The sequence below is a fragment of the Physeter macrocephalus genome, chromosome 2, assembly GCF_002837175.3.
Source record: "Physeter macrocephalus isolate SW-GA chromosome 2, ASM283717v5, whole genome shotgun sequence".
Lineage (NCBI taxonomy): Eukaryota > Metazoa > Chordata > Mammalia > Artiodactyla > Physeteridae > Physeter > Physeter macrocephalus.
This window is the reverse complement of record NC_041215.1, coordinates 70,461,766-70,485,622: the sequence shown is the minus strand read 5'-3', so window position 1 is coordinate 70,485,622 and position 23,857 is coordinate 70,461,766. Positions and strand designations below refer to the sequence as shown.

The 23,857-nt window shown below is 38.8% G+C and overlaps 1 protein-coding gene across 2 annotated transcripts in view; it reads left to right on the top strand.

Annotated features, from left to right (window-relative positions):
* Positions 1–23,857, top strand: part of GRB14 (growth factor receptor bound protein 14) — a 131,826-nt gene that overhangs the window by 61,373 nt on the left and 46,596 nt on the right. For both annotated transcript variants that reach the window (XM_024122282.2, XM_028478484.2), the window contains exon 3: positions 13,146–13,302. In XM_024122282.2, coding sequence (XP_023978050.1) covers positions 13,146–13,302 — 157 coding nt within the window. The remainder of the gene's footprint in view (positions 1–13,145; positions 13,303–23,857) is intronic.

Here is a 23,857-nt window from a genome sequence, read left to right as displayed (position 1 = left end):
ACAGTGCTAATGAATGACAAGTCAGGACTGAGCCCAGGTGGGCCCCGCCTGGCACAGGGGCTGCCTGTCAGAATTGATGGGCACACACGTGCTGCAGAGCTACACTCCATTGCACAGCTGCAATGCCCTTGCCTTTCACCTATAGTCTACTCATCAGACAAATCTCACCTTTTTTTTTTTTTCACCAGTCTGTCTGTTGCCCTCCTAGCTATTTTTTCCTCATTGTACACTCCAGTCTTACCTCAAAGATATAGTGAGTAAACCATATGTCAGAGTTCCTTGGAGCTCAATAGGAATCTCTTGGGACTTACTAATTTTGCTTTAAAAAATTTATAATAATAGTCACTATTATGAATTGAGTGCTATCAGTTTGCCATCATTTTGCCCATTTTACAGGATGAGGAATCTGAGACTCATCATTGATAAGCTAATGGTGTAGGATCTGATCCCAGAGCAGATTCTGGAGTGCACCATCCCACAAGCACCTGGACTGAACCTCCATGAGAATGAGGGCCATGCCTCATATTAGTTTGCAAACTACAGTGTCTGGTCCACGTTTGGCAATGAAGGCAGATTAAAAATAGCTGGGCTGATTAACAGTCTAAGACTCTTGCTTGTGGGGGGAGCAGTCTTAGGGCTGGCTCTCCTGGCGATACCCCAGCACGCTAAGCCAAATCTAGAAAATAAGAATCTCTTTCGGCAGAAAAAAAGAAGTAAGACTTTTGGTTATTTCAGATATTTCGGGTATTAAACCCTCTGAAAGATAAAGATTTTCTATCCCTGTATGATATTAAAAATGCTTTCTCTTAAGACAGTTTCAAAAGAGCAATTAAAAAACCATTTTGGCTAAACAGCATTGTCCTATATTCTTGATAGCCTCCTAATTCGGCCTGCATATTTGGGCATATACATTCAGTTGTATTTGTGAAATATCAGGAATATTATTTTATAGTTTCAGAAGTCAAATTAGTTTGGGTGGTTCTATCAGGATTTGAAGAAAAATTTTGACATCACCATTCTAAATGCCAGGGAGAATCTCCAGCTTGAGTTGCAGGAAAGGGGCCTTTATGTTATATACCACCTGAAGTGACTATATATATGCCGCTCCAACCCATCCCCAACCCTTCTTATTAAAGATGTAGACATAATTTATCTTAAAAATTCAAATAGTTAAGAATGTTTAAAAATAGATTTAAATTTCTTAGAAGCTTGCAACTATTTTAAGCAGTACCTCTATAGGGTTAACAATGTTAAAGTTGTAATTTTCAAAGCGTTGTTTTCTTTCTCTATTTGCACCGAGAAATAAAGACTCCCTCTGCTGGCTGTTTCTATATATGCAATTTTTCTGGCAAGTTGTGCTAAAAAAAGTGAAACACAAAGAATAACCTTTTTTGACATTCAAAAAGCTGGGTGCTTTGGGACATACATGCAACTTTATATTTGGGCTTTTAGTTATCTAATGCTTTTATGCAAGATGTTGTGTCGAAGCAGCAGCTTAAAGCAGCATGAAAATTAGGTAAGCAGAGTGGAAAGAACAGGATGAGGTAGGAGCCCAGAGATTGGGGTTCCCTGGCTGGTTCTGCCAGTGACCTGCTGGAGATCCCCCGGCAAGTCAGATCCTCTTCAGTCTCAGCTTCTTCACTTGTAGAATGAGAAGATTTCAGGAGATGTTTTCTAAGAGTCCTAACCTTTAGTATCTTATGATTCTAACAGTATTGATTCCGTTTCTTTTACAGGAATGTACATGTTTTACACTGATACACATGCTTTGCACTGATATAAAATAAATATTTAGAAAAGTGAGGGAAAGGTAAAATTACAAAAATGGATATAAATCAGTTATTCCTAGTGCTATCACAGTATGGGAATGTTAGATCTAGAAAGTGATAGTTTGCATGGTAAGTTCATAAAATAATACCCCCCAGATGTACCAGAAAGACTGAATATAGCATATTTCATTGATTCTATGGCACCTTAAATTACAAGAAGCATCATTATCTTATATGCTTCCAATTAAATTACGACATACCACTGATGGTAAGTTACATCTAAATTACAGAGAAGTTAAATGTGAGAAGATGTGCTTTTAAAAATCAGTGAAACAAGGTAGTTCCTATAAGTGCTTCAGTTGATGCCAGACAGCTCAAGAATTAACAATAAAAAGTCTGATGTGTCCTGGACTCTGATAAATATTCTCTTTCCTCTCCTCGTGTTTTCCCCTCTTCTAAACACTTCTCCCTTCACCCCTCCCCAACTTGTCCTTCTTTCTCGCTGTGTGAAACAGTTATTAACTTTTTCACTTAGGCATGTCTTATGGTTATTCTGGGAACAAACGACTGCTGAAAAACTGAAATGAGATACTGGAATAACATTGTGTCCAACATAAGCATGACCAGTGGTTTTCTGCTTTGAATATGAATAAGCGTTAGCACTTGTGAAGGTTTTTTTTTTTTAAACTTCAAAGGTGAATTAGTCAGCACTGGCATCTTCACAGGAATTACATGAGTTTTAAAAACAGTGAGGCTTCAGAGAACGCTCCTTTGATGAAGTCACTGGAAATGTTAGAGGGATTTGTGATTTGACCCTCTTTATTATTCGTATTGGATTTAGGTCCCAAAATAACATGAATATATACATATGTATATGTGTGCATCCATGGTTTGGGATATTTTTAGGCTTAGTTTTTAATGTTTGCTTTGTTTTATAATGAAGTTAGAGCTGTTTCTTTTGCCTTTTTGCATCCATGGTTTGGGATATTTTTAGGCTTAGTTTTTAATGTTTGCTTTGTTTTATAATGAAGTTAGAGCTGTTTCTTTTGCTTTTTTTTTTTTTTTACCATGTTAAGAGCACACTGAAAGGGCTTCTGATTTCTTGCTTTATAAAATTGAACACCCGCTTGAGTTAGGGTGTTTCTTGCTATCCTCTAGGGAAAAAGAAAGCCCAAGGAAGGCTCAGGCTGCCCGGCTCTTGGCCTGAGAAGGAGAGCAGAGAGGGTCAAGAACAGAGTAGAGCACAGGGGCTTCAAGGAGACTTTCTGGGCCCCCCTTTGCCTGCAGACCGGCTTTCTTCTCTTGGTTGGAAGCCTAGATGTGGCATGATTTGGAAGTGTCATTGATCCAGACAGTCAGGTGGGACAGTGCTAAATCCCCTGCCGTGCCAGGTTTGGGGCATTTCCAGTAGCAAGGCCACACTGGGCCTCGTGGGCCTGATGCTGGATGGGAAATGAATTCATACAGCATAAAGCTTCATCTTTGCATTTTGAATTCATACAGAACTTGCAGAAGATCTGTGTGGATCCCCAGCCACACAGGTCCTTTAACTCTGAATTAGTTAATCTCTTTATCCCCGCATGCCCTCTAATGTTCCTGCTGAAATGTAATGACCTACAAATGTGTACAAGTCCAGAGTTTTTACAGAGGTGGTGTGGGGATGATTCATCTTGTGACCTTGAGGATTGTGGAAAGAGCCTGGATCCGTGGTTACTTGATGGAACTGCCTCACCAGACCCTGAGCTCTCCGCCTCTGGTTTCAAATGTGAGAAAAAAAAAACCAAACCTTTAATTTGATTAATAAGCCATTGTTGGGTAGATTTTTCTATTGCTTAGAGCTGAACTTGTTCCTAAATGATTAGCTCACCATGTAGTTATTTATCATTATTCTCTTATCACTTTATAATCTTATTCTGGTAAAACTGTCTTTTTAAAATTTAATTCTTTATTTCCAACCATTGAAAAAAGCTACTGTATAATTTGTGTATCTTAAAAAGGATCCCCTCTTGGGGTGGCCTACTTGCTAGTTTACACTGATGGAAACCAGTGTCTTGCAGTGCTGGGCAAAGACGCTTCTTCCACAGACCTTCCAGCACCTGTGCACTGCACCTGTGCTTCCTCACCTCTTCCTCATAACTCAGTCCCTCTGATCTCAGGAGAGTGGTCTGTGTGCTGTTCCATGTGTATTTTTTGCCTCTTCAGTCCTCAGTATCTTTGCTCACGATAATTGTTCCACGCAGATGTTCTTTTTTTTGTTTTTGGATTCTCAGAGTTCCAGACTTAAAATGGGCCAGAGAAGTCACCTTACCTACCTTTGTTCAGTCTGTAGATTTCTTTTTCTTTTTCTTTTTTTTACGGTACGCGGGCCCCTCACTGTTGTGGCCTCTCCTGTTGCGGAGCACAGGCTCCGGACGCGCAGGCTCAGCGGCCATGGCTCACGGGCCCAGCCGCTCCGCGGCATGTGGGATCTTCCCGGACTCGGGCACGAACCCGCGTCCCCTGCATCGGCAGGCGGACTCTCAACCACTGTGCTACCAGGGAAGCCCCCCAGTCCGTAGATTTCTTGAAAACTTGCCTATGTTTTCTCTTTGGTCCCATGTGTGTCCTTTCTTCCCTACAGGTTTTTAAACCCTGTGAGGTTTCCAAGCTACTGTTTTGGAATCCCTAATATTGTCTTCTATAGGGCCATTCATGACGGTGTCAGTCGTCCCTAAATGGATATTTACACTGTGCCAGGCCCCATGATGACTGCTGGGGACACAATGGGAAGCACATATTGACATTATTCCTGGTGTCATGCAGCATGCTGAATAGTAGAAGCTTATGGATAATAATTAGGTAGTTGCACATATGCAAAACGTGAAACAAAGGGCCTGGACCTAAACTGGGAGTAGCATTGAAAACTTCCCCACAGAATGAATGGTTTATCTGAGGGATAAGAAGTAGGAGGTGGGTGGACAGTATTCTAGGCAGCAGTAGTAGGTGCAAAGGCCCTGTGTCAGGAAGGAGCATAGCTATTTCAAGAAACTGAGAAAATATATGGTCAGAGTTAGAGAATAAGGAAAGGATTATAGGGAATAAAGTTGAAAGGGGCCACATGGATATGAAATGGACCTGTTTATGTCAATCAATTCCTGTAATCCTGAATTGGTGACAATATCTCTTTTGAGTTAATGAACATGCACTGCTCATATGCTCAAATAAAATATGTAGTTGAATATCTCTTTCAATGGAGATAATTTGACTCCCTATGACCTGATTTCTCTAAACTATGTACTGTTTTGCTCTTAATAAATATTTGACAGATAGGAAAATAATGAAGGGTAGCAATATGGAAGCAACAGCTTTTCTTGAGCTGTTAGGATCTTTGGGAACAGGCTTTGTTTTTAAATATAACATTTTGTTAGAGGTTTGGAATAAGAAATAATGAATATATTATTTGCCATTTCCCTTCAAGGGAACATATTGAGTTGCTTAATTCAAAACATCTAAGACTGTCTCCTCTTATCTTAGGACACTACATTCCTTATTTAGAAGAACATAAAAATCCAGGGCTGCTCTGACCTCTATATAAAAATATTTCACTGATTTAGGTACGTTGCCTATCTGTTAAAAATAATGGAGAAAAAAAATCTGAAACATTAAAAGATAGCTTTATAATCTTACTGTACTTGGATGATAAAATTTTAAAGAGTGGTAGAAATAAGCTTTACTTTGGGACCTAGTTGAGATCAAATTTCTTTGGGCCTTGTTTCTTATTTTCTATTAATTATATATAAACAATATATATAATTAATCGATATAATAAATGCATTTATTTTTCTGTTGAAAAGTTGTATACTTTTCATTGTGGTAAGATCTTGGTATTTAAATAATGGTGTTTAAATTATTTTAAATTAAATATTAATAAGAATTAATATTTAATTAAATATTAAATGTGGTATTTAAATGTAGTTAATCTAAAAATCAAATTTAAATTCTCCCCAAATAGAAACTTTGACACCGAAGATAACCATGCCCAACCGTATTTTTCCTTCTCTTTTGCTCTTTCTTTCTTCTTTTTCTAAAAAAAAGTCTCTCACTTCATCCTATGGATTCTTGCTCATATAGTTATGTTTAATCTGTGCTCATTTTTTACCTGCTGAATAATTATCCCATTTTGCCTCCTTTCTTCTCTGAAGAAACAAAGGATAAGCGATTAAGTAGCTAGTTACTTACCAATGGGTCCAATGCCCCTTTCTGCTCTGTGGCATTGCCAAATGACCAGATGACAACCCTGAGTTTTTTTTTTTTCACATATTCTAGGATGAATCCAGTTTGGAAAGGAATGAGGCATCCCATTCCATCACTTTCTTGGGTCTGCAGGAAGGAGGCGAAAGGCTGACCGCTTAGCCTCTGCCCAGTGCTTTCCTGAAGCTTTCCACATAATCTGTTCTGAGAATCAGAATTTCCGGGGATTATAGCAGATGAATATTATGTGTGCTTTGGGGAGAAAGCAATACATATTGAATTGATTTTCAAATTCAAGCTCTGTGTTTTCAGAAATGGCCTTTGTCTTATATTTTAAATAGTTCATCTCTTTTAGTCCCTTGGCTTTAGGGGCCTCAAACTTCTTTTCTGAAAAGTTAACCATTTCTTGCTCTGTGTATTTCAACATTGTTGTGTCTGCTGCTTTCAAAATGAGTTATGTTAATTTTTTAATCTCTTGCCTCCACTTACTTTTTATGGAGGGCAGCCTAGGGGAGTTGAGGTATAAAGTATATAAACTGCCTTGATAAGGATGTCAGCCAAAACAGAGATCTGCTCCACCCACATTCCAGCATATTCTCTGCAGGGGCTACTGTGTCTTTATATTACATTTTCATTGCTAGATGCCATATGCTGCCGGCACAGTTTTTGAAGCTGTAAACCACTGTAAATGCCAAGGTTGCTCTGATTGTCAGGATTACAGTGACACTGAGGGCTTCCTCAACACAGCCTGTGTGTACACTGTTGGCTGTCCTTGGGAGCTCTCTCTGTTCCTGCTGGTGGGATGTTATAGACAGATCTTATCAATGCATGTCTTTCTTGCTAATCAAGTGTGTCTGCTCATTGATGAGACAAAGAAAGTTCCTGTTCTTCTTTAGGGTCCAGGCAGGATTTCTTCCTGCTGGCATACAATTGCAAATGATCTCGTGGATCAATTGATATGAATTCTTCTTATCCTATTTTTTACTTTATATAGCAAGGTGGGGATTTGGGCCACTGAACTGGGAATGTATAATATCCCTTTATTAAATAGCATGATTATATGACCTTCAGATCTCTTATTACCTTTCAGTATGTAGAGGAAATAGGATACGACTATTTTACTCTAATGATTTAAGAGCAGCCCTGCCATTGGTTTTTACATGATCACAAAAGTTTGTACCTTAGTTTTAATCTGTACTAGTCTTATATCAATATCTTTACTTATGACTTGACTTTTTTTCTTAAACAGGAAGGTTTAGTATAGTAATATTTTTGGCATATTCAATTCTACTAGAGAGTTAAGGCTTAGATTATCTTTCCCTTTTTCATATATTTCAAGGAGAAATAAATAGAAATAAAAATGAGATTTTTTAACAAGGTTCCCCATCAGTAGTGTAAGGAATTTTTCATAAGTACTGAATAAATCTGAGAGATGACAGGGACTTACTGCTGTGGAAGATCAACCAAAATAAATTTTTGTCGTTCGTAGATGAATGTGTATTTTGGACAAATGTCAGCATTAAATGGGATTATTTTTTTAAGAAGAAGAGTTTGAAATGGAGCTCAAACAAAAGTATTATTTTTCTCCTAACAGGTGTTATTAATTTAAAAAATGAGTACATGCACTTATTCCAGAAATTTAAGTTAGCCTTGTCCTTCTAAATTTATGTGTCCCAGTTCTTGGCAACTTACTTCTTTCAAATTTGCAGCAAAATCAACTGAAGAGATTAATGGCATTTCTAATTGGTTAGGTATCTTTTTCATTTTCCCCAACTTTACCTCTTGCTCTGTTCTTGCCCTCTTGAATTTGGCTTAGACTTCAGAATGTCTCCAGATTTTCATTTGTTAATTCCTCTGATATAAAAACTAGAGCAGGGCTTCCCTGGTGGCGCAGTGGTTGAGAATCTGCCTGCTAATGCAGGGGACCGGGTTAGGGCTTCCCTGGTGGCGCAGTGGTTGAGAATCTGCCTGCCTATGCAGGGGACACGGGTTCGAGCCCTGGTCTGGGAAGATCCCACATGCCGCGGAGCAACTGGGCCCGTGAGCCACAACTACTGAGCCTGAGTGTCTGGAGCCTGTGCTCCGCAACAAGAGAGGCCGCGACAGTGAGAGGCCCGCGCACCACGATGAAGAGCGGCCCCCGCTTGCCACAGCTAGAGAAAGCCCTCGCACAGAAACGAAGACCCAACACAGCAAAAATAATAAATAAGTTAATTAATAAACTCCTACCCCCAACATCTTCTTAAAAAAAAAAAACTAGAGCATGAAAAATAAGAGGCATGCTTCTGTTACCCCAGGTGATGGGCATGTATTGTAAGAAAGCATGGGGTAGTCAGGAAGTCTCAGGAACCTGTCCCGTGGCCACCAGGTCATTCCCAACCCCCTGTTTCCTGGCGTGGAATGAGCAGTGGCCTCTGAGGGCACTGAAATGGCAGCTCATCATTGCTCCACATGAAGGAGCAGCCCCAGGGTCGGATCTTCTTTTCCTCTCAGGACTGGTTGTCTTCATGTCGCTTTTGGCAAGAGCACCCACCAGTGTTTGACCCAGTCAGCGTTAACCACAGCAGCATGGTGGACGGCATTTCTTAACATCTCAGCAATTGTCTGGCACTGAGATTTGTCTGAAGGCACTGAAGGCACAAACTTAAAAACAATAGCCTACTCAGATGCAATCATGGGAAACACTGAGATTCCAAAGAGATCTTGGGATCTTCATGAACCACATGTGTTAACCAAACAATGAAGGAATTGAAGTGAGAGCTCAGACACTTGCACCTGATTTTGGCAGTGTATTTTCATAGCCTTTTTCATATGACTTCACACCTGCCTCAATGACTTCACACCTGCCTCAATGACTTCAAAACTCAGAACTGCCTGCTAATGGCAGTATTAAGTCAATTCTTACCTAGGATTATTTATAAGAAAAATTGTGTATCTGTTGCTCTTTGAGAAGAATTTTAATTTCCCGAGGATTAAAATTTAATCAATCATATACTTCGTGACAGAAAAGATTTTTAAATTAAAATTTACAAATACGTATTGAGTACCTGTTATGTGCAAAACATTTTGGTAGGCTTTGCAGAGGTACAAAGTTCATTTGTTCCAAAGATCTTTATTAAGCCATACATTGGCTTGAGCTAGGTCCCTGAGATATCATGTCAAATGGTGAGTAAATGTAGATTTTCCTTAAAGGAGCTTACTAGTGCTGTTGAGGAGAAAGATATTCAAGTAGAAAATTACAAAGTAAGAGCTCTAAGAGGGACACATTATAAAGCCATGGGCAATCAGGGGAGACTTTCTGGAGGAAGTGCTGTGGGAACTGGGGCCAAATGATAAGTAGGAATTTGCCAAATAAAGCATATTGTTGGTGGCTGGGGCAAAGATTTCAGGTAGAGGATACCTCATGAGCAGATACAAAGAAGAGGTTGCAAATGTTTATCATATTTGGTTAAGGTCAGAGTGACCTGTTCCGTAGGCTGATTTGCTGGGGAGTGTGCATGCTGTGTGCGTGCTGAAGAGTTTGGGCTTTATTCCATGGGGTCCCACTTCTCTGGTTCTGTATCTCTCTTTATCTTTCAGACTTTCTTGCCTCTAACTCACCATTAAATATTGCAATTTCTCAGGGTTCAGCCCTAGATTCTTTATTTTCTCATGCTTCTTCCTTTTCTCCCTTGTCAGATATATCCATATCCACAAGTTTACCACCTATAAGCTCAATGATTCTTTTTTTTTTTTTTTTTTTTTTTTTGTGGTACGCGGGCCTCTCACTGCTGTGGCCTCTCCCGTTGCGGAGCACAGGCCCCGGACGCGCAGGCTCAGCGGCCATGGCCCACGGGCCCAGCCGCTCCGTGGCACGTGGGATCTTCCCGGACCGGGGCACGAACCCGTGTCCCCTGCATCGGCAGGCGGACTCTCAACCACTGCGCCACCAGGGAAGCCCTCAATGATTCTTAAGTCAATTCTGAACTTAGGATCTTACATCCCTGTTACTACTGTCACGCTTACCACTTCATCTCCCTAGGACCATGCTCCCTGTTTGCTGCTCTTGCCGTCCCTGACTCCTCTTAATGCTTAGACTCTGCCAAGTTTCTTCTTGCCCCACGGACTTTGCATGGCTTCGGTTCCCTTAGCTTGAAATGCTCTTACCCTCTCTTTGCCTAGCTACTGCCCACTCCTTCTTCAGGTCTTGGCCTGAATATCACTTTTTCATGGATATCTTTCAGGTCTCTCCTAACCCCCATTATATGATTTAGTAACATACTGAATTTTTAGGTCCTACTTTGTGACTATTGTTTTGAATACTGCTTTCCCCACTATGCTTTAGCTCTCTGAGGGCAACAACCAACTCTATGACAGCCTTATATATATATGTTTTTGTTTGTTTGTTTTTAAGGGAACTTTATTTTTATTATTTATTTATTTTTGGCTGCATTGGGTCTTTGTTGCTGTGCGTGGGCTTTCTCTAGTTGTGGCGAGCGGGGGCTACTCTTAGTTGCAGTGCGCCGGCTTCTCATTGTGGTGGCTTTTCTTGTTGCGGAGCACAGGCTCTAGGCGCGCGGGCTTCAGTAGTTGTGGCACGTGGGCTCAGTAGTTGTGGTGCACGGGCTTAGTGGCTCCACGGCATGTGGCCTCTTCCCGGACCAGGGCTTGAACCCGTGTCCCCTGCATCGGCAGGCGGACTCTCAACCACTGCGCCACCAGGGAAGCCCGGCAGGAGGATTCTTAACCGCTGTGCCGCCAGGGAAGCCCAATGACAGACTTATACTAAAACACTTAGCAAAGGATGTACGCCTTGCATGGGGTCTTACTAAGCACAATGAGTTAGGAGAACGAGGAGCCATTGAGGAATTTTAGAAGAATGACCTGATATGATTGGCTGTTAGAAAGTTTATTCCCCTAGCAGTATGGAGAAAGAGTTGGAGAAGGTCTCTGGCTAGAACAAGACATATAAGTAGGTGGATATTACCACTAGAAACTTACAGCTTCATGGCACACATATGATTAAAAAACACAATTCAGGTATTCCTTGGTCCAGGGGCCCAATGATATTCTCAGGACCCTTTTCATCTCTTGGCATGGTTTACTCCATGTGGGCCCCATTTTCCCACAGTCTTTCTCTTCATGAACAGTAACAGCTTCACCCTACACCTGCCCAGTGGAAAAGAGGGCTCACTTTATGGTTATGTGAACGGATGTCTAGATTGGCCCTGACTGACTCTCATTAGGTCATGTGCCCATCTCTGAAATACTCACTGTTGCCAGAGGGATTCTGGGTGTTGATTGATCAATCTGGATAACAAGTATGTGGAGCTGAGGCAGTCATGCACTGGTAGGCTGGCTATAAAAATCTTTTTTTTTTTTTTAAAAAGGCCTTATATGTAGCATTTGCCAGTTTCTTTGGTGTACTCCCACCATAGCTGATTTCAAGATGCCTGGCTTGCAGAGTTCCTGAATGCTTAACAGTCACCTCTTGCAAGCCAGTTCCAGCAGCTCCACTATACCATCACTGAGCTGAAAGTAGAGCTGCCAGAATCACAAAGACTAATGGTGAGGGAGGGAGTGGGTCTCTAAAAGACAATCAGAATGCTCTTAGAAGAGGGGTAGGTGCCTGGTAGCCAGTCCAACAAATAAGCCTGCACTCCACTGCATAACTTATACTTTCGTGTTGTGATCTTATTTTACTTAGGAATTTTTTTTAAGTTCTTATATTATTTCCTTGAATAACATTTTTAAGTACCTTATAATATTCCATTTTGTGAAAGTACTATAGTTTACCATTCTTTTGTTGTTGTATATTTAGGTTGATAGAATTATACATAATGCTTTGCTGGATAAGTCTATGCCTAAAGCTCATTTCCACATTTATGACAGATTTATTGAGATAGTTTGCCTAAGTGAAATTACTGAGTCAAAGGAATGGACCTTTTAATGCTTTTGATAAATACTTTCCAACAGGTGTACAAAATAGTTTTACCAATTTATATCACTCCTGTCATTGTAAGAGAGCAACTATTTCATTCCACTGTCATTACACATAATTAGAAAAATAATCGATAGAGAACTGATACATCATTTTCATTTTCATTTGTTTGAATTACTGAAAATGTTTAAATGTCTCTATTTTTATAAGGTGTGTTTCTTATATTGAATTTTCTTACAATTTCCTACTTCTGTGTGTGTTGATCTTACTATACTATTTTCATAGGTATTTAGCTTATTATAATTAATTTAATTTATATATGACATATCACAGTTAGTAGTGGAAATTCTAGCACATAGCACAACATGGTAAATGTTGAGGGAAGTGTTTTATATGAAACTCTCTACTTCTGTATGATTTGGGGTGACATTAGCTGCTGTAATAGGTAAAGAATCACAGTGAGTTAACAGACTAAAAGTTTATTTCTTGCTCATGTCAAAGTTACATGTGGCCATTCCTAGTTGGGCACCTTCCATGTGGTCATTCAGAGACAAAGCCTCCTTCTATCCCATGGCTCTGCTCTCCTCTTTAGGTCTTTGTCATCATTTCCATTCAGTGAGAGGCTGGCGTAAGAGAATGGATGACAGTATATGGGAAATTTTTATGGATTAGGTCTGGAGGTGCAACACTGCATGTGCTTACATCTCATTGACTAAAACTCAATCCCATGGACACAACTAATTGCAAGGGAGAAAAGAAAAAGGATTTGGTGAACATCTAGCCAGTCTTTGCCAAAATTTCTATAACCTGAAATAGAGAAATCTTTATATTCTATTTACTGCTGTTACAACATGTATATCTGGGAATAAATCACCCATGTTACTTGAATTATTTACAGATTTAAATATGGAGTGGAAAATTTAAAATATTGATAAGAGATATGTAGCTTTTTAGTAGATCAGAGTGGTGGGAAATGACATTGAATGGTCATTGAATGGCCTCTAGTTTAGACACTGAAGAGGAGATTGGAAGTTGTCAGAGTGACTTTGACACGTATTATAAACAAGTCTTGGATGGGCAACATTTACTCCATGTATAAGAAAATTAGATGTAAAACAAACTGTATAAGGAATTTGTAATTAGCTCAACTGATAAGTTGGATGACTTATTAGAATGATATTTTTAATAGACTATTTTAGCTCATTTTTTAATTTCTACCTACACAGGTAATTAAAGTATACAGTGAAGATGAAACCAGCAGGGCTTTAGAGGTACCCAGTGACATAACTGCCCGAGATGTTTGCCAGCTGTTGATCCTGAAGAATCATTACATTGATGACCACAGCTGGACCCTTTTTGAGCACCTTCCTCACACAGGTCTAGGTAAGGATACAAAATCATAGTCGTATCATTGCTTTTCTGTCCCTTATAGTTTGATCATATGGCAAAGGTTTTCTTCACTTGTAGAAAAATAGAGGACAATTATGAATAGTCCTTTTCTTTGTTTTTTTATTTTTGGTGTTGGTAGTTGAGAGAAAAATAAAGTAGCACAAAATGGAAATAAGAATAGAAATATTACAAATTTAACACCCTTCATGGTTTAAATAATGATGTGTGGAAATTTGGGAGCTAAACCATAGAGTCTAAACTGATGGAAAGATACATCTCATAATAATCTTTAGTAGTACAATGAACATTTTTTGAGAGGTCAATAAAATATGATGTTATTTGGGCTACTTTTTGAATTGATTGTAGTGCAGACATGGGAAATATCCACAGTGGTAGTTCTCTTTATGGGACTGTAGGCCCTAAATTTTTCTTGAAGAATGAGTAATCCTTCACGTTTTAAAGTCATAACCATAAAAAATAATCGTATCTATTGCAGTTGGAAATATATCTCTGTATTGTGAACTGTAGAGGCTTTTCCCCTCATATCTTTTACTAAGTTATAAAGAACTTTCATTCTTCTGCTAGCGTGGGACAGAACTTGGTGACAGTTTTGTCTCCCCTTTCTTATTTTTACAAATACTGCTGTTAAAAAACATGTCCCCATAATAGGTAGATGAGAAAGGAAGGAGTTTGTTATGGCAGTGCCATTTGATTCTTTGAATTTTGTTTTAGTTTCCCTTGGCTGCTGTAACAAATTAGCCTAATCTCAGTGGCTTTAAACAACCAAGTTTATTCCGTTACATTTCTGGAGGCCAGAAGTCTGAAATCAGTATCAATGGATTAAAATCAAGGTATCTTCAGGGATGAGCTTCCTCTGGAGGTTCAAGGAGAGAATCCATTTCCTGCCTCTTCTAGTTTCTTGTGGCTGCTGGCATGCCTTGGCTATGGCTGCATCACTCTAATCTCTACCTCCGTGGTCACACTGTGTTCTCTTCTGTCTGTGTGCAGTCTCCCTCATAAGATAGTAGCATTTAGGCTTTATCCAGAATAATCCAGGATAATCACTTCATTTCAAGATCCTTAAATCAATGATATCTGCAAAATTTTGTTTTGTTTTTATTTTTTTTACCATGTAAGGTAACATTCACAGGTTTCAGGGATTAAGATGTAGATATCTTTAGGGGGCTATTATTTAGCCTACCATCAACTCCTTTGCATTGTATGGCAAACAACTTTTAGTAATAAACAACTTATTCAAAATTATTTTAAATAAGTTGTCAATGACAGGACAATTTGTCCCTTCAATTTGTTTAAAGAATTGAGAATTTTATACCTAGTCATGAGAGTCATTCACTTTCTTGCATAGCTAGCTACCAATATATAAAAAGTTTCCTTCGTTTGATACATAGAGGGTTTACACCTCAGAGCAGCGTACCAAAGTAAGGTTCAGTTCGGATGAGAAGTTTGCCTTTGTCTTATGAAATGCAATAAAGATGATGTTGGCAGAAAAGGTATGTTCTTAGGAGGATCTGTTTTTAAAAGATTCTGGAAAATGGTTCATTTAAAGTCCCTTGCATTCCCTGAAGTATTCAGGAAGTGTCTATGGTACTTCCAATTTGAAGACTGCTGTCCAAGGATGTGTCAGGACCTCAGGAAGAGGACAGAGGGAAGCCTGTGGAGAAGAAGTTTGGATAGTTCGACAGTCTCCACAGGGATTCTGAACCTCAACCCACCCTCCCACCCCCTGTTTGATAGTTGATGAGCTACAACATGTCAGCTGATCTCCACAGCTGAGCATGTACCTTCCAAGAAAACTTGAATTCTGAAGGTATGCTATACTGGTCCATGTGACTTGCTGTCTCACCCTCATAGGGCAGAAAAAGTACAACATATATTTTCTTCATTGCCATTTGTGACTAATTTAACTTCTTTTCATGATCATTACTCTCAGAAGTATGGTGTTAAGTCTCAACAGATACCTGCCGTAATTCCAAACTATTTTGTTTGCTTATGCTTCTAGAAATACAGCTCTCAATTAGTATAATATATAATTACAGTATTTTATACTCTTAAATTTTTCTTTTGGAGAGAGTTTAAAAGTCATTAAACATCTTTTGCAGTTATAGTCACTACAATTTATCACTAACAAAGAGCTTGAAGTTCAGTAATAAAATCTACTTTATAAATCAAGAAGCAGTTTTCACAGAGACCGCGGCAAGTCATGTGAGGAATAAAAAGATTTGTGCAAGTCTTTTAATGTAGAAGCCTAAAATGGAACATTGAGAATTAATTTGAGCTACATGCTAAATTTAAACTTTTAGGCATTGAATAGAAATATATTTCTCCATTACTGTATTTTCTGGAAACTGCTGAAATAAAATCAAAGATGTGAGAATATTGTCTCATGGCTTCATTAACCATGCATTAGACCAAAGCTTATGAGAAAGAAATTTAGTTCCAGAGCTTTTTTGTGTTCTTTTTTTCTCTTTGTTTGTACTCAGATAAAAACTTTATACAGTAGAAAAATTGCAGACACTAATGCTACCCAAATACTAATGTATATTAGATTTGCCACCTTCCGTTCCTTTTTAAAAAAATCTGCTGCTTTATTTCTGTAAGGATACACTGAGATGTTAGATAATAAGAGTTAATGAATATCCAGCTAAACTCCTGAGAAACAGTTTTTATTCTTTTTCTTTCTTCTACTTCTTTAACAATATAACAAGAGAATAACAACTCTTAAGATGCTGTGGTCTTCCTCAGCATCAAATGTAAAACCAGGTGTCTTTGAATTTTATTTGTGTGTGTGTAGCTTATAAATACTCTTGTAGTAGCTATTCAACCTAAGAGTAATATTCAGGAACATTTTTGCTATTTGCATATTAAAATGAACGAAAAGAACTAGAGTGGGGTGTTTCTGCCCCTTAAATATGCTGTGCAGCTGCCGATGCCCTTTGTCAATAGAATGAAGCACTGACATATTCAACTGCAAATCTTCTTTTAGTGGTGATGACGTAAAGAACCAAAGAACAAATCATTTGCCAAAACTTTGGTGACCAGCTAGTGAGCTCTGCATGTTGTTCAGGAGACATTCTTGACCTCTCTTTGATTAAAATGATGAGTTCTCAATGAATAGAATTCTAAAAGTGAAGAGGTGGTCTATTATTTTAAAAAAGTAATTTTAATACAAAAATAATTCAGCTCACTGTAAATAACAGAAACAAAGATGTCAGGAATTAAACAATACTATCCATTATTTCACAATGCTGAGATAACTTTCTTTAGTTTCTCTATTTCAACATAGAGAGTTCACTATGAGTTCACTCGTGTAGACTACCTTCTTTTATGTATGTGTGCATTTTTTAAAAATACTGATTATTTTTATTTTTATTTTTTCCTTTCCACCTTACAGATTCCACAAAAACTAGGAACTAACACCCCTGCCTTTCCCTGTTGCTTTCCTCCAATAGTTTAACAAATATCTGTTGACTCTTTTGCACCAAGCCTGTTTTGTGTGTGGATCCCGGGGGTACAGTATGAACACAATAGACAAAAAGCAATGCCCTCATGAGTTTTCATTCTAGTGGGAAGAGAAAGACAAGAGATACATGACTAAAATGTGCAATCTCTTAGGTGGTGATTAGCACTGGGGAGAAAAGGAAGGCAGGGAAAGGGATAGGGTGTCCGGGGCTGGTTGGGAGATGCACTTTAAGTAGATCGGGGAAGGTGTCCCTGACAGCGTGATGTTTGAGTAGAGGTCTAAAGCAGACAGGAGCAGGTCTTGCACTTAAATAGAAGATTGTTCTAGAAGGAGGGAACATCAAGCGGGAAGGCCTGGACATGGCAATGTGCTTGTGTTCAGGAAACAGGACTTAGGGAGTCAGTAAGGTGGAAAGTAATGGAAAGGGACTGCACAGAGCTACCGCAGAGCCAGCTCATGCAGGATCTCCTAGGCCGTGGAGGGGACTGGACTTTTACACTGAGTGAGGGAAAAAGTAACTGTAGGTCTCTTCGTCAGAGAGCAGTATGGTCTGACTTAGTTTTTAAAGTCTACTACTAAGAAGACCCGAACGCAAGTTTTGCCCATTTGGAGGCTAAGCAACTTCATTTTGCTTTTACATCAAATTATCTGTGGCTTCCGGGCTTCATCCTTGCCCATCTCTCATTTCTGCCAGTTGCGCATGCCACATTGTACCGTCTTCATGTCATGGTCTGCACACGTACGAGGCTTAGTGTTTGTGAGATCCTGAAGCCTTGTAGGCAAGAATATTGTGACTTAGGAGATAGATGAGAGTGGGGAGTTTTCTGCCCTGTAGTTTACTTTAATATCCCAGATAAGCTTAGGAAAGTGTCAGAGACATGCTATGTGGTTAATAGATGTGCTACTGTTGTTGTGTGTGATCCATTAAAACACACCACAAATTACTAAAGTCAGAAGGAGGAGCATATGACATTCAAAATGTAGTTATGGAATTCAAAGTCTGTTTTCAGAATGGCACTTTGTGTGGCAAAAAACTCTCCAATTTTATTGGTATTTTTAATATGAATGCATATGTGTGATAGCTACTATTAATGTGCATCTTATGTGTGCAGGGCCCCTACTTAGAGGTTTCACATTCATCTTGATAGACGCTCTCACTATTTAGCCTCATAACAACCCTGCAATGTACATTTATTTCATCTCCATTTTACACATAAGAATACAAAGAATCGGTGATAAAAAAATACCTGGCCCAGAGTCAACCTTGCACAAATCTAGGTACCTGTCAGATTCTCAAGTGTGTGCATTTTCTGTGGAAGCAAGTTTGTTATTTCCTCACCTCACTAGGTCAGGCCAGTGTATTTGGGATTCTGTGGTTGGTTTGTCTCTCTCACTCTCCATCTGCAGCTCTCATGCATGCTATAAATACAAATTTAAATTCTGAAACCTCAAGAACATTTTCAGACAAACCTAGGTCGTACTGAAATTATTGGAATCAAACTGAGCCAGCCTGGTCCACTTTATAGCAGAGCCAGCTATTTATCTTGGCTGAGAAGAGGATCACTTTGGAAATGGGCTGTTGTTGAATTTATACACATTGTGAATGGTAATATGACATTTGGAGCTTTGACTATGATATCAATATTTCATATCCTCTGTCCATACTTATTAATATATGCTACCAAGAATTTTCAAAGGTAGAGTAAATCATGGAAGGCAGCTAAATATCCTGATTTTGTTACAAATTGCTGATTTGCCTGATTTGGGGTTGTGTTATTGTGAGTTTCTAGTAGTACATACAGCTTTATAGACATTGGATTTAAAATATCAGTATATCACCAAATATTTCCCCTTCTCTAATGATATAACAACCCGTTTCGTAACTGGTGTGTTTTACTTCACAGCCACTGGATGTCACTATAGTTCCCCAGATGGAGTCCCCTGCCTTTATAATTATTGTAAGGGGATGGTGGGGGGGAAAAACTTCAGTTTTAAGTCTTCTGGAACTTAATGGGATCCATGTTTGCTTTGCTCCCATTTTGATTCCTAATTGAAGCCATGGTATGAAGCAGCGGCAATTAACACAATACCTCAAGCGCATACCTATAGATTCCTCGGGAAGTGGAATTAATTGTATTTTAGTGTCATTGCTAGGGACCGCTGAGATTTCTATTGTGAGTATCATTGTGGAGTGGCTTTAATAAGCAAAATGAATAACTGCAGGCTTTTAATGAAACCATTTTTATGTTTGCAGCTATACCCACATGATCTCTTTAAGACTGAAGCAATGCACAGCAGCGGTGAGGGAACACTTCACAGCCGCCTGCTTTGAAGCTGCTTCTTCACTTTTTTCTTCTTTGCAGAAGAAACACAAGTGTTTTTTCTGTTGTCTGGCACTGATACTGATATGTAGTTGTACTTTCTGTGCTGTTTGGAACCTACCAGCCATCAGAGTTGTGACCACCCTCGTCACCAGCGGAAATAATTGTGAAACCCTTAGGACATGTGTGCTTCCTTCTCTATCGAGACTTACGTAGCCCTGACCTGAGGGTTAAGGCGACATGTGCTCTGGTAGCACGCTAAGGCTGGAGATGGGAAATGTGAAGCCAGCGAAGAGTGCTCATAACTAAATCTGTCTTGTGGTCCAGCTGATTTTTCCTTTTCAGTATTCTCATAGCCTGAGTTCAGCTCTCATCATCTCTCTTCTCAGGAATTCCTTTAGCCTTACAGTTGGTCCTTCCTCTTGCCTCTGGTCATACCAAAGTTATTCATCTGAGTGCAGACCTTGATTCACCTTGCCTTAGGGTCCAAGGTCCTTTGCAGGGCTTGTAGTACCTGTGACCTGACTACCCTTCCTACCTCAAGCCTTGTGTCTTGCACCTCCCTCCTCTAAGTTTATACATTAGAGAACTGCCTGTAGTCGCCTGCATTTCTACTCCTTGGGTTCCTTGCTCATGCTGTTAAGATTCTCAGGAAGCCCTTTCTCACCCATCTTTACCTGGCTAACTGCTATGCATCTTCCAAGGCTTACTTGGAATGTTAGTTAAAAATAGCAATAAAGTATAAATGTATAATAACCGCTAGCCATTTCCTAAAAATTCCTATGAAAACAAAGATGGAATCCCTCAGCTGTCCAAGCTGACCGACAGCTAACCTAGTGCCACGGTCTGGGGAGAGGAGAGATAGAAGAGCAGTTGGAGGCATCCCATGCTCAGTCTTATGAAGTAGAGTCACCCTTTCCATTTGAGAGCAGGTAGGGAGACACACCTGCCTCTCTCATATGCTTGGGTGTAGACTTTGGCTGCTCAGAAGCTAGCTGTTTTTTGAGACAATTGGCATACTTGCTGGCACTACCTTTTCTCATACATCCATTAGGAAATTACAACCTCCCCCCAACTCCCCCCCCCCACAAAAAAAAGAGTGGTGCAGGAAGCACTAGGAGTGATAGAGGTGAATTGTGTCCTGGGAGGTGAGGCTCCCACAAGTACACACTATAGGTGGGTGTGGAGAACAAGCAAATCTGGATAAGAAACAGATTTAAGGCTGTTCAAGCAGGATTATTTACAGTATCAATTAATGAGAAAAATAAAACCTAATGCTATTATAATAGGGGAATGTTATAAATTACAGTATATTAATAGGATTAAGTTATGCTGCTTTTAATCATGTTTTTGGAGCTTTTCCTTTGAAGACTGATGTGGACAAATGTAAGGTTGTAACAGTGATTGAATAAAGTATATATTTTTCACAGCATTTAGGAAACATTGTATATATGTTTATATGTGTACAGTGTTTTCTAAATGCTGTGAAAAATATATACACATAAACTCACATAGTCCCAAAGAAAAAGACAATAATGTAATGTTAAGTGCTTATTACTGACTGACAGTTTTAAAGATGGATTGTGATTGTCATCTGTGTTTTTCAAATTTTCTGTAATGGAAATGTATTATTTTAGTAATCAGGGAAAAAAAAGAAATAAACACAATTTTTAAAACTTATTAAGAGATTTTAAAAGACTTAGTTCAGACAACTTCCTGAAGCCCCAAGTTGGATCAAGTACCCATCTTCTACACTGCTATAACATTTTCTGCAACTGTCTTAATAGTGATCATATTATTAAAACTAGTCCATAATTCCATAAGCAATGGAACTCTCTGTATATGTACATCTTTGTAACCCAGGGTCTAGGACAAATAAATGGCTTTTGAACTAAGGTATACTAAACTGTAAGTTGTTATATCAAGTAGTTCAAAGGATGGATTACAAAGTACATAGAAGGAAGAGACTTGAAAAAGAAGCCAAAGAAATCACATGCCATGCCCAGATGGAAATTTACTCTGAGTCCTTAAAGGGTTCATTGGATAACTTAGAATTCATGGAAGCTGTTTCTAAGCTCTTCAGGTATTAACAGTCAGCTTGAGACAATATATATGCAAACATTTTGTGGAAAAATAAGCCTTTCTATGAATACAAGTTATGATCATTGAGTCTGAGTTAATATGAGTACTGTTTCACTCTATTGAAGAATGATCCACAAGGCCTTTATACCCATCAGCTTTAGTGTCAAGATTTTCCTATTATTGCACTTGGGAAGCTGAATCTGGCAGTGGCAATTTTCCAGGGAATCTTGCTGGTATTAAGTAGTTTTCTTAGGTTAAGGAACCTTTTAGAAATTGAGCCTTGCTTTATTCTTTGCTTCTCCAGTTTTTGTTTTGCTTGGTCAGAGGCTGTTCATTTTTATCTGACAATAAGATTGACAAAATGTATGTAGTTTCTACCTAGCACAGAGAAGTACAAGGACCATTTGTCTCCTGGAGTTTCCTGTAACAAAGGTACACAAAGAATTGTTTTCTGGGTGAATTAGAGCTAAAAGGCACTTTTGTTTCTCCTCTTATCAAGTGAGGAGAAGAGTAGGGACTCCAGTTTCTATTTGATCCTCACGCTGTACTTTCAGTAGATTCAGTGGAGAAATCCAGGTAGAAGGTCACAGGTGAACACTTTCCATTCTGGAAGGATTGAGGTTTTATAAAAGACTTGGAAGTTAAATCAACAGTTTGAGAAGAAACGTCTCTCTTCTTTTTTTTTTTTTTTAAAGAAAAAGTTTCTGAAAATTAAATAGAAAACAGAATTACGTGTAGTTATCACCGTTCGGTAATATTTCATTCTATTAATGTAAGACTTCACTGATCTGTCAGAAACAAAAATAAAACTTAAAGTGATATGAAGCTTTGTTTGTGTTTTAAGAAAGCTTTTTTTCACTCTTTTTGAAGGCTTTTTTTCCTTTTTTCCTCCTTTTTGGTTGCTGTCTTGAAGTGATTTAAGACAGCTTCTCTCCTGTTTTTCTACCTACGTAAGAGTGCTATTTGATCATTGTAATAATTTACTTTACAATCCCTGAAAAATTCTTCAGAAAACTTTTTAAATAGACTTGTATCTGTTAAATTTTAATAATACATCTTAATATAGTATTTTAGATGAATTTATGAAGTTTTAAAAGTAAGGTTTTTTTTAAAAAAAAATCACGTTGAATTTATTTGAATTTTACCGGGGGTCATTTCTCAAATGGTAGCTCATAAAGTCTCTGAGTTCATTCTGGGTGACAGCTTCTAATATTGTTTTTTCACACATTACAGCAAAGAGCCCCTAAATATAGAATTAATATTTTTTTTGATAATTAAAAAATATATTATAAGTTACTTAGAATTACTGGGTTGGTTAAAGTCTGCTTGGTTTTAGAATGGGGCTATAGAGGAAGAGTCAAGAGAAAGTTTATGGGAAGCCATCTAGACAAGGGTTTTGTTTTGTTTTGTTTTTCCTTTCTTGGGTGTTGGTGATGATGTCTTATACTATGCTTAGGCCTTGGCAAAACAAAGCTGCTCTTCAGCCACTTTTCACCTCTCTTTTAAGCATTTTTCTTTTCCTCTCAAGGTAATCCATCTAGGCATCTTATATCCTCTTGTTGAACTTTCTCCCTGTTAAGGTCTGTATTTAGTTCAATATCTGCACTTTTTAAAAAAACACAAATTTTGGGACTTCCCTGGTGGCGCAGTGGTTAAGAATCCGCCTGCCAATGCAGGGGACACGGGTTCGAGCCCTAGTCTGGGAAGATCCCACATGCCACGGAGCAACTAAGCCCATGCGCCACAACTACAGAGCCTGCGTTCTAGAGCCCGTGAGCCACAACTGCCGAGCCTGCGAGCCACAACTACTGAAGCCTGTGCGACTAGAGCCTGTGCTCCGCAACAAAGAGAAGCCACCACAATGAGAAGCCCGTGCACCGCAATGAAGAGTAGCCCCTGCTCTCGCAACTAGAGAAAGCCCGTGGGCCGCAACAAAGACCCAATGCAGCCAAAAATAAATAAATAAATAAATAAATTTTGAAAAAACCACAAATTTTCTGTGAGATGTGATTAGCTGATAATCAGTTAGGCCTCTTAGGGTTCTTTGGGTTATTTATTTATAAATTTTATTTAATTTATTTTTTTTATACAGCAGGTTCTTATTAGTTATCTATTTTATACATATTAGTGTATACATGTCAATCCCAATCTCCCAATTCATCAAACCACCACCACCCCCTGCCACTTTCCCCCCTTGGTGTCCATATATTTCTTCTCTATATCTGTGTCTCAATTTCTGCCCTGCAAACCAGTTCATCTGTACCATTTTTCTAGGTTCCACATATATGCGTTAACATACGATATATGTTTTTTTCTTTCTGACTTACTTCACTCTGTATGACAGTCTCTAGATTCATCCACGTCTCTACAAGTGATGCAGTTTCGTTCCTTTTTATGGCTGAGTAATATTCCATTGTATATATGTACCACATCTCCTTTATCCATTCGTTTGTCGATAGGCATTTAGGTTGCTTCCATGACCTGGCTGTTGTAAATAGTGCTGCAGTGAACATTGGGGTGCATGTGTCTTTTTGAATTATGGTTTTCTCAGGGTACATGCCCAGTAGCGGGATTGCTGGGTCATATGATAATTCTATTTTTAGTTTTTTAAGGAACCTCCATACTGTTCTCCATAGTGGCTGTATCAATTTACATTCCCATCAAC